The 11,913-nt window shown below is 35.9% G+C and overlaps 1 protein-coding gene across 1 annotated transcript; it reads right to left on the bottom strand.

The window, feature by feature from the left end:
- Positions 1-338: 338 nt before the first annotated feature.
- galca (galactosylceramidase a) lies at positions 339-11,725 on the bottom strand. The gene is made up of 17 exons (XM_052098603.1): positions 11,532-11,725; positions 11,347-11,415; positions 11,190-11,253; positions 10,942-11,055; positions 10,698-10,837; positions 10,564-10,602; positions 10,309-10,436; positions 8,768-8,923; positions 8,557-8,681; positions 8,211-8,338; positions 8,036-8,125; positions 6,694-6,783; positions 5,601-5,745; positions 5,319-5,499; positions 2,860-3,023; positions 2,615-2,691; positions 339-2,532 (listed from the first exon to the last, which is right to left on the bottom strand). The coding sequence occupies exons 1-17, from the start codon at positions 11,658-11,660 to the stop codon at positions 2,389-2,391; spliced, it is 1,983 nt and encodes a 660-aa protein (XP_051954563.1). The 5' UTR covers positions 11,661-11,725; the 3' UTR covers positions 339-2,388.
- Between the last annotated feature and the right edge of the window lie 188 nt (positions 11,726-11,913).

Here is an 11,913-nt window from a genome sequence, read left to right as displayed (position 1 = left end):
GAACAGTAAGACAAAATACACGTTAAAAATACATTATCTGAAAAACCTAAATATCTTACAGTGTTGTTTCTAAAACAAGCTAAATCAAACTGATCTTGTTTTAAGGATTTTCAGATATTTTTACAGGAAAACAATAAAAAAAAATTGTTTTTATCAAGAATATGATTTTCGCTCCAATATCAAAGGTTTTACTAGAAAAAAGAAATTATGATCAAACGTGAATTCATATGTAGGCTATAAATGTTTTCCATCTGAAAAGACTAAATATTAAATGAAACAAATTACAATAAAATACAAAGTAATCTTTTCAGTAATCAAAATACTTTTTAATGTATCTGTTTTCTAATTACAATTATTTAAACTGTAGTGGAATACAGTTACTAATATTTTATATTTGAAATACGTAATCCCATTACATGTATTCAGTTACTACCCAACCCTGTCTACAATGTATTATAATCTAGTGATTTATTTTTATTTTTTACAAAGCGTCCCTTTCCATGAGATTAACACATGACATTCACATTGCACATTTTTAAAGAAATTCAATCACTCCTGTTAAATATATATGTGTGAAATAAAATGAGGTCAACTGATTTTGGCATTAAACAAAACACATTAGGACACCTGTATGTGTACCCTTACAAAAATCACCATGGTAATTACAGTGCATCTGTAAAGTATTCACAGCGCTTCACTTTTTCCACATTTTGTTATGCTACAGCAATATTCCAAAATATTCCGAAATGGATTAAATTCATTATTTTCATAAAAATTCTACAAACAACACCCCATAATGACAACGTGAAAGAAGTTTGTTTGAAATCATTGCAAATGTATAAAAAAAATAAAAACATGAAAAAAAAAAATGGAGTTTTACATAAGTATTCACAGCCTTTGCCATGACACTCCAAATTGAACTCATCCCGTTTCCCCTGATCATCCTTGAGATGTTTCTACAAATTAATTTTAGTCCACATGTGGTAAATTCAGTTGATTGGACATGATTTGGAAAGGGACATACCTGTCTATATAAGGTCCCACAGTTAACAGTGCATGTCAGAGCAAGGAATTGTCTGTAGACCTCAGAGACAGGATTGTATCGAGGCACAGATCTGGGGAAGAGTACAGAAAACTTTCTGCAGCATTGAAGGTCCAAATGAGCACAGTGGCCTCCATCATCCATAAATGGAAGTTTGGAACCACCAGGACTCTTTCTAGAGCTGGCTGCCCGGCCAAACTGAGATATCGGTGGTCAGAGAGGTGACCAAGAACCCGATGGCCACTCTGACAGAGCTCCAGCGTTTCTCTGTGGAAAGAAGAGAAGCTTCCAGAAGAACAACCATCTCTGCAGCACTCCACCAATCAGGCCACTCCTCAGTAAAAGGCACATGACAGCCCGTCTGGAGTTTGCCAAAAGGCACCTAAAGGACTCAGACCATGAGAAACAAAATTATCTGGGCTGATGAAACATAGATTGAACTCTTTGGCCTGAATGGCAAGCGTCATGTCTGGAGGAATCCAGGGACCGATCATCACCTAGCCAATACCTACAGTGAAGCATGGTGGTGGCAGCATCATGCTCTGGGGATATTTTTCAGCGGCAGGAACTGGGAGACTAGTCAGGATCGAGGGAAAGATGAACGCAGCAATGTACAGAGACATCCTTCATGAAAACCTGCTCCAGATCACTCTGGACCTCAGACTGGGGTGAAGGTTCATCTTCGAGCAGGACAACGACCCTAAGCACACAGAAAAGATAACAAAGGAGTGGCTACGGGACAACTTGATGTCCTTGAGTGGCCCAGCCAGAGCCCAGTCTTGAACCCGATTGAACATCTCTGCAGAGATTTGAAAATGGCTGTGCACTGACGCTCCCCATCCAACCTGATGGAGCTTGAGATTCATACTCAAAAAGACTTGAGGCTGTAATTGGTGCCAAAGGTGCTTCAAAAAAGTATTGAGCAAAGGCTGTGAATACTTATGTACATATGATTTGTTTTTTATTTTTAATAAATTTGCAATGATTTCAAACAAACTACTTTCACGTTGTCATTATGGGGTATTGTAAGATTTTGAGGAAAATAATTAATTTAATCCATTTTGGAATAAGGCTGTAACATAACATAAAATGTGGAAAGAGTTAAGCGCTGTGAAAACTTTCCGGATGCACAGTACATTTACAGCCAAACACCAACGTTGCTATTTATTATGTTCAAATAAAACTGGTAAATTGGTGTTATATATACTGTGTATATATTTATACGTATATACTATTCAAATATAGTTACCATGGTATATTTTTGCATATATAGGGTGTGCACGCAATCCATAAAAGTATGTAGTAATCATGTAAACATGGACATGAGGAATCAAATTGAACAGAAATCAATCCGCATTCACATTAAAATTATCAAACTGTGCATATTCAAAAGAGTAAGTTCCGAGTGCAGCCCAGCCCCTCTTGGGTTCCAAAACAACAGCGTTCTTCCACAGCGGGTATCCGTTCAGCATCCCAGAGGCAAAATAACCCTGCAAATCAAAAGATCCACATTTAGGAACAACACCATTATAAATTGTTACAGGCCTTCCATAAGCAATGCTGATATATTACCTTGACACTAAGGGTTAATGTATACCAAATGCCTGCCTTTGTTCCTGACAGCCCTTCAGCAAGAACTCTATGTCCACCTTTAATGTAAAAAATATATACAATACAATAATATTGGAATTGTATTTTATAAAACTGGAATATGAAAATAAGATGATGCATTTACAAAGACTATATAATACAATTTCAAATACCCAAACATGGACACACTTTATTCAAAAGACAGGTTTGTGTAAATGGCTACTCACTTATGTCATTTGTCACTTTAAATGTTCCGTTTGAATAAAGCCAATAAAAGACACCCTTGGCTTGTCTGACGGATTCCCCTCCTTGATCAACCCTTGCTGCCAGGAACACACCTCCAGTGTTGGGAGTTTCAATGAGGACATCACAGGACACATTGAGGTCTGTCCTGGTTAAACAAATAGTGCCAGTGAAGTAAAACATCTACAAAATCATCTTTGCATGTGATTTTTAGCTATTTACAGATTTACAGCTATCTGGAACAATACAAAGTTCTCATCATTGACCTTCATGCCATCCCAGATGAAAAATATGGGGTTGGGGCACCCCATAAAAAGGAAGGTTATTTCTCTTCTTAAGTGTAAGATATATGATATAGTGTTTCTTCAAGAAACACATCTTTCTCTGCAGGAAGCTGAAAAAATTGGAAAGATATGGGGTGGGTATTTTATTTTTTTTATAGTGCTGGCTCGAGTAAGAGCAGTGGAGTCATTAAGCTGATAAGTAAACATCTACCATTCAAATGTCTCAAACAAAGTAAAGATAAATTATGAAGAGTCATTGTTTTAGCTGAACTTCAGGGACAAAATCTTTGGCTAATATTTATGCACCTAACTTTGATAAGGGCTTATTTTATAGATCTTGAAGGGATGTTGCAAGCCACTGGCACCCCTCATGATATCATATTGATGGGAGACTTTAATCTTTTGATGGACTCTGTCCTTAATCATAGTGAAGCAAAAGTGTGCAAGCCCCCCTATAGCAACATTAACATCACAGGATGTGTACAAATCTTGGTCTTACAGATATTTGGAGAGTTTGAACCCATCTGGTAGAGACTATACATTTTCTTCCATCACTCCATAAGATTTATTCTAGAATATATATTTTTTTATATCGAAGTCCCTCATTGCATCTGTCGTTGATTGCTCAATAGAAAACATTTTAGTGTCACATCACGCCCTGGTGTGTTTAGAGGTGTTGCCACATATGAAGAAAAGGAAATCATACAGTTGGCGTTTTTATGTGATTGTGAGGGAGGTTAATATGCTCTGTGACCTATTTGAGAGTGGAGTGATGAGATCCTTTGAAAATATGTTTCAACATTTTGGAATCCTCAGGTCTCAATTCTTCAGATATTTACAGCTGTGCCACCTGCTCTGTACTATTTTTGGGAGTAGCATACACCCCCACCCCCTATAGCGGCAGATACTCGAAGTGGTGATTACTGCTTTTGGAAAAAGGTCATGAGACATCAGTATATTACTCCCTGCTAATTCAGAGTCTGGGGGAAGTAGGTTCAACTTATCTCAAGAGATTATAGGAGAAAGATTTAAACTTTGTATTTGAGGAGGGAGTGTGGGCTCGGATTCTAAAAATGTCAAGTCTACATCTAGAGATGCAAGGGTGCGCCTTATGCAATTTAAGATTTTACATTGATTCTATTGAACTCCCTCTAGATTGTATAGGCTTGGTCTAAAGACACCCACCTGCTTGCGATGCCAATCAGAAGATGGGGACACAACCAATGTTTTTTGGTGGTGTATTAAGATCAAAGAATTTTGGTTTAGGGTTCAGAGTTTTATGTGTGATGTATTGGGCACTGAAATTTCATTTTGCCCCAGACTCTGTATTTCAGATGATAGGGTGGTCATTAATATAGGGAATAAGTACATAAACAATTGGGTCCTAGCCAGTGTTATGATCGGCTGACAGATTATTCTTAGGGGATGGAAGTTGGCTGTAGTGCCCTCATTTCAAGAGTGGTGCAAAGAGATGGGGAGGGTAGCGGTATTCGAGGAAATGCCATGTAGAAGGCTAGGCAACTTAGATTCATTTAATAGAAAATGGGGCAGTTATTTGGCCATTTTGGAGGTCTCTCAGGCAGGAGCAGTGGAGAGAGAAGTTTAGTTTTAAATGTGTGTTATTTTTGTTTAATATTTTTTTTCTTTGTGTGTGTGTGTGTGTGTGTGTGTGTGTGTGTGTGTGTGTATACTCAAGTGTGACCTCAGGTATATTTGTTGAGGGTCAGGTTGGGGTTGGTGATTGGGACGGGGAAAGGGAATAATGGGGGTTAAATGTTGATTCTGTGAATATATGTTTTGCTTTTCCATGTCAATTGTGTGAATCAATAAAAAGACGTAATAATAAAAAAACTTTTATCGAATAGTGATGGTGTTGTCTTTTACATCAGTAATGTCCTAACTATACGTTGTGATCAGTTGAATGCCACTTTGGTGAATTAAAAATATAAATTTGCTACTGAAACATTAAAATATGTACATTATTCCAAACTTTTGGCCACCGTTGTACATTATGTACAGGCAGCCAAATCAGCTGAAAAAGAATGAGTACATAAATGAGAAATTTTATTTTTTTTAAAGCTGCAAATGTCTTCCAAGGCATATTTTCTTCCATAATTCACTGGCATTATCACAATGCTATGTGCTGAAGACAAACATACCAATTGTAGTCTCCAATGATGCTGATGGTCTGGTCTGCATCTCTTGCCCATGTGACTGGCTGTTCAGTGATCACCTGCCGCAAGGTAAAGGCATGCAGGCCTTTATCTGTGACATTTCTGAAGTACTCAAACACGCCAGTTTGATCAGCAAAATATGGGGCTTCCGAGAATGGAGGGTTATCTTAATATGAAAAAAGTATTTTAAAAATACTGTTAGGAATGTCAGTAATTGTCAATAAAATTCTCAGTGTGCATGTGTATTCCTTAAACGGAAAGACTTACCAATTTTAAAATCATCTGAATAATTCTTTGGAAATGGAGAAGATTTCGGGGGCTCTTTGTAAAAGCCTCGGTTTCCTGTAATGACTGTTGTGATTGTGTAAACTTCATCAACATCTAGTTTTAAGGTGAAGAAACCATTATAAACCTGTGTAGAGGAACAAGAAGGAACATTCCTTTATTCTTTAAAGACCAATAAATATTCCCAGGTGACGACCCTGTCTGTATGCTTGTGCAGTCCTTATTGTTGACAAAGTTTGCTTTACTTGATGAAGAAAATGTGAGTGGTGCTTCCCAAGCAAAAACTGCCACCATGATGCTAGGTTGCCAGGGCATTGCTATGCAGTTCTGGGTGGTTTCGAAATGGAAAAGAACCCAACCACAATTCTTGACAATATATTGGTCACTAGAGGTGGCTCGTAACCCTTCTTCAATGCAGAGAGGGAGCTGTCATTTTTGGGATTTCTTCACCGGTTTAATTGTACGCCATGCAAAAATCCAATGTCTTTTTGTTTAAAAAAAGTAGTAGCACACCTCTCGTTAAACCAAATTATTTGTATAGTGAATTTATAATTGTAATTATATAATAATTTTTAATTAATCAAAATGTAATTATTATTATTAATTTCTAAAGCACAAACTTTAATTACATTAAAACTATGGTTTCCAATAAAAAACATGGTTACTACTGCTACTACTACTACAATCTTACTATAGTAAAACCATGGTTAACTTGGTTACCCAAATCAAACTTTATCTGAACTCCCCAGCCTTCAGCATGACCAAATCACTGCTAGGAAACACCCCACACCACTGCAGCAACACTAAGGTTGCAATTTGTCTGCAATTTCTCGGTTTCCACCAGACTATCTTAATGCAAATAGTTGCACTGCGTGGCAGGTGCTATTTACACCAAAACAAAAACTTCAGTTTAAGAAAGTAACTTAAAAGTAATAAGTGATTACTTCAATGTGTACCAATCTGAAATGTATTCTGATTATAATTTTAGAGAAGTAATTGGTATACTGTTGTATACCAACAACAATAGTGATAATTGCCTTAGCAAACAACATTAAAGACATCAATTGAAATATACCTTAACAGGACCTCTCTGTTGAAAAAGTGTAGCGTTTTTGGTCTCAAAATCCAATTTTGAGTACCACACTTGAAGTTCAGTGACATGTGCCTAAAAATATGACAAACAATATAAAATTAAGACTTAAAGCAATAGTTCACCCAAAGAAATGTTCCAAACCCATATGACTTTCTTTCTTTCATTAAAAACAACAAATGAAAAGTTCTGAACAGAAATGGGAAAAAAGATGCAATGAAAGTTTAAGGTGAATGCGGCTCATTTAGGGCCTTGTGATTTCTGCGATGTGGAAAACAAGGACGGAATTGTGAAATCCATTCATAAAAACTGAATTAAATGTAAAATGCAGAATGTCAAGGAATTTAGCATATTTGGGATCAAATGAATGTATTATTGCACAATTAATCAAATTAAAATCATTATATGTCTTGTGTAAGGATTAAACCACAAAAGACTTCAATTTAATGAAATAAATATAAAGTCTGCATGTGCTGCACGCTTCAAAGGGAAAGTGCCGCTCATACACATACATGCATCATAAGCATCAAGCGTGCTGTGTGCGTAAATAAATGAAAATGTATTCACTGTGAAGCGGCCATCAAAAAAAAAAATAAAATAAAAAATACAAATCGCAGTCTTTTGCGGTTTAATGAACACATTAGACTATACAGTGAAATGCTTATCCAGAAGTGAGAAGCTGTTGTCAAACATACAAACTAAGGATTTATTTTCTATTTACATTTTGCCAAAATAAAAGCTTAATTTAACGAGATGCGTGAAACTGAAAAAAATGCTACAGAAATATATTACTACTATATAGTAAAATGTAATATACAATGTACAAATAATAAATAATTGTAATAATAAAATCAATAATAATTACGATTATAAGAATGTTAATAATTCATAAATAGCAATTACATTATAATTATGCAAGAGTGCTGTTGTACTGAATAAAAGTTTCAAAAATATTGTGATGCTCCGCTGCACGGCAATGCATTTGACAAAAAATAAAAATTTTGTGTTTGAATGGGCTGTGAGGATTATTTGATAAATTATGCAATGGTACAGTAATTGTTTTGTTTTCATTTCATTTCATTAAAATTATATGTAAAACAGAACATACGGAATTTGGGAACAAAAACGAAAACTTATAAACAGATTTTATTGGGCCTGCTCATATTCAGCATAACATCTGCTTTTGTGTTGCACAGAATAAAGTCATTCAGGTTTTGTAATGTATAAATTGAGTAAATGACTGAATTATCATATTTTGGCTAACTATTCCTTTAAGAATAACAAATAACTGAACTGAAATATCAAGAACAGATAAAACTCAACTTACAAAAGATCCTTTGAGCTGAAATGTGACTGTCTGAGGGGAGACGTCAAATTGTGGTAGAGGAGGTCGAATGCACTGAGAGTGATCGTGTGTCTGTAAAAAGTGGAAGGAGATAAAAATATATGACTCAATAAAACCTATGACATTCACAAGACCTGATAAATGATCATCCACCCACCATGGTTTCGATGACAATGGTAAGATTCCCTCTGCGGTCTGTTAAGGCCACATAACTTCCTCCTTGTGTGAGATTCCCCACAGTTTGCAGATAAAACCAGCCTGGCTGCGCAAACTGAGTTGTGTGTGCTATATGATAAGTAAATAGCATTCTTAAAAAAATAGATACAAATAGATTTTTTCATTATGGTAGAAGAATGTAGTAGGGTGACTGTTGCTGATAAATCAACCGTTATGTGTGTGTGTGTGTGTGTGCGAACTATTCCTTTGAGGAAAGAAAGAAATGCCACAAAATAAATACAGTAATAGAAAGAACTTCGGTGACTGCTGAGTTGAAAATGTGTTACCAGTAATCCATATGGGAGATTCCACTACATAATGTCCACTCCAGGGCTGCTCTGCTGTCATCAGCCCATCTCCACCAAAGGACAGATCCTCATAGTAACTTGCTATTAGATTCCAGGATATAGTCCTAAAACAAAGAACTGTTACTCTGAACACATCAACAAGATGATATGTATTGCATAAACAAGTGAAAAATGTCAGAAAATAGCTCACGAAGTCATTCTGCCGTTCAGGTAATTCTGGTTTAGAATTCGCGCCCAGCATCCAGCACCAATGTCGTCATTGAACGTGCTGTAATCTTCAGAGGACCAAAGCTTCTTCTCTGTCCACAGCGCTTCTTTAACAGTGTTGGTGCCTGGGTAGTGCACACTGAAAATAGAGACACAACTCTGTAGAACTGTGTTCGACATAAGAGCACACTTAGGGTCAATAGTGATGCTCATTTCTTTTTGTCTGAATCTATTTACAAATATATAAAAAATTAAATTCACACAAAACATTTACTTGAATTCAGACAAGTTTGAAATTTTCTGGGGGTTAAAGTAAAAATGTCTGCGATGTAACTGTCCGGAGACAGTAAAAAAAATTCAAAACTGAAATTATAGAAAAAGAAATGTTGGCATAAATAGTTTGAAATAATATTTTATGACTATTTCTTAAATAAAATAAGCTGTTATTAATATGTGAAAACATGTACACCAAATCAAAGTCAGGTGGTGTAACCAACATACAGGTAGCCATTCTATTTCTATATTTGATAAAAAAAATAATAATAATAAATAAATAAACCACAGAAGACCTCTTTGAGTCAAGAGTGTTTTTATGAAAATTTTAACATTTTGTTAAAATGGAGTAACCCTAAGACTACATCTTGATATCCGTTACTCAAAAATTAATGATATTTGTATAAAAAATAAAATAAAAAAAGTTTTACGTTGACATTTTAAAGTCATCAAATAAAAAATAAATCTTAAATCTTTTTCAAATGTATGAAACCAACATGGATGCAAAAATAAAGTTTCTACAAACTTGATATGCAAACTGTTTAAAACCAGATTCTCATTTGTATTACTTCGGACAACCTTATTTGTCAATAACCCATTAAAGGGATAGTTTGCCCAAAAATGAACATTCTGTCATCATTCACTCACCCTCATGTTGTTCCAAACCCATTTGATTTTATTTGATACATGGAACACAAAAGTTGTATTTTTAAAGAATATACTGGCAGCTCTTTTAAATATTATGGGGCTAGGTCTGTCAAGCTCCTAAGTCCTAAAAGTCCTAAAATTGACTACAGAAGTTAAATGTTGATGCCAAACACAATTGCTTTAAGCATGTCTTGTGGTCAGACATTGATGTTGATGGAACCACATTTAGTTTGAGAGTTACAGTAGATGGTAAAATTTTCAGTGAATTATGACTAAAATTTCTGTCCATTCCTGATACACAGCTATCGTACAGTTTCAGAAGACTTTGACTCTAGTGCCATATGTACTCTAAAAGTTGTCCAAACAACTCATGGGCTATATTCCAAGTTTTCAAAAGCCTTCTTCCAAGTCATCTTTATTTTGGAGCTTGACAGACCCAGTCCCCCCTCACCAAAAAGAGTGGCCAGGATTTTCTTAAATTCGTCTTTGGGTTCCATAGCGTGCATTCTCCACCAGAAATAGTTCATTTATGGATTAATTATTCCTTTAATGCTACAGCTATTTGGTCAAATCTTTGTAAGTTTGTAAGGCCAAATTTCTCACCCGATCACCTCAATGGCATCATTTAGATACGGATCCTGGGCCATGGCTTTAGAAATACCCCAGTCCCCATCTGCAGCAATAATTCCAACATCAGTCAAACCGTTTTGATCCAAAGTGTCTCGCAGCACCTGAGAAATTGATAGACTTATGTTTGGACAGATCAAACTGGTGACAATGATGATGACGATAAAGCATAGCTCATAAAGCATAGCTAGGCTAGTTGGAATTAGGAAAAGAGAATTAACTCTCTCTTACCTTAATGTATGTAGCATCATATTCCTTTTCATTCCATATCTGAAAAAGAAGGAAGTTCAAATGAAGGTTTCTTCTAAAACAGATGCCAGTAAACAGATTGCTCTTAATTGCACAATAAGTCATTGTACACATACCCCAACATAATCGATATCCAAGTTATGATGCTGCTTTGCCCCAATAATCCAGGAAACAACATAGTTAGCAGTAATATTTGGGAAAAAGTAAGGCCATTGAGTCTGCTGACCAACCCATCCTGGAAATGCCCAGGGCAGACCTTCAAAATTAAACCATTAAATCAACTTCAATATCCATGATCTCTACATTCCACATGTTTCTTATAAAGAAAATGGACATTTAAGTGTATAAGTAACTGATTACCAATCAGTTTGATATATGGATTTCTCTTCTTGGCTTCTTTCATGAGCCACCATTCATATCCACGGTAAAAATCCACATCATCTTTACTGTGCATGTGAGAGGGTTCTGTGCCATCTGTCAAGCAAAGAAACATAAGTAATGTTGCATAAATACTGAATGATGTGTTTCTGGTAAACATAAGTTGTTGAGAAGTATTGTACAACACACACAGACAAAAAAAAAGGAGGCAGACAAACAGACACACTTACCTGTGGTTTGTGCATCACCTCCAATTTCTACCTTTAGGATGTGCAATGAAGCTCCAAAATTGGGCTGAAAAAACCAATCCCACAACGCAATAAAACAACAGGTTATTCAATGCATGTCCGTCAAAAATGATCACGTGTGTTTAGATCATATGACTACCTTGAACAAGAAGTCAAGTATTTGACTGCGATACGGTTCTTCATAGTTTACAAGAAGACGTGAAGTGGCCTGCAACAAAGACTACGTTTTATCAACCACAACACCACCACTGACCAATTCACAAACTCTGACAGTATGCAGTTTGAAACATAACATCTTTAAGTGAACAACATAGTTTACTTTACCCCTCCTCCGCTCAATCCACCAATTCCATCAAATTCCCTCCCTAATCCGATGCGATCATCTATAACATAAAACTCAGCCGAGACTCCGAGAGTACAAAAGATTATATATAGCAGACTGTGTGTGTGCATGATCGAGCGTGAGCTTGAATGAGAATCAACTGCTGAATGAAGCCTGTCATGAGGATGTTTATCACTTTCAGGCACTTCCGTGTCATGTGCTTCGTTTGGACTTTAAGTAAAAATTTGAAACACGTAAAAATGTTCATATTATAAAGGCACTCCTCTTGACATTGTTGTTTGTAAAATCATCCATAATGGGGTTAAGACGGTCATTAATAAAAAAAAAAAACTAAATGCGCACAAAAGTCTCTACATATTTTCA

Source organism: Xyrauchen texanus, chromosome 30 (assembly GCF_025860055.1).
Source record: "Xyrauchen texanus isolate HMW12.3.18 chromosome 30, RBS_HiC_50CHRs, whole genome shotgun sequence".
NCBI classification, from domain to species: Eukaryota; Metazoa; Chordata; class Actinopteri; order Cypriniformes; family Catostomidae; genus Xyrauchen; species Xyrauchen texanus.
This window is presented reverse-complemented; position numbering and strand designations above follow the sequence as displayed.

Excerpts from the sequence above, each read along its gene's own strand:
- galca (XM_052098603.1), bottom strand. The coding sequence starts at position 11,660 with ATGCACACACACAGTCTGCTATATATAATCTTTTGTACTCTCGGAGTC. Across the intron at positions 8,682-8,767 it reads CTGAACGGCAGAATGACTTC|GACTATATCCTGGAATCTAA; the intron begins GTGAGCTATTTT and ends TCTTTGTTTTAG. Across the intron at positions 5,500-5,600 it reads TTCAGATGATTTTAAAATTG|ATAACCCTCCATTCTCGGAA; the intron begins GTAAGTCTTTCC and ends TTTCATATTAAG.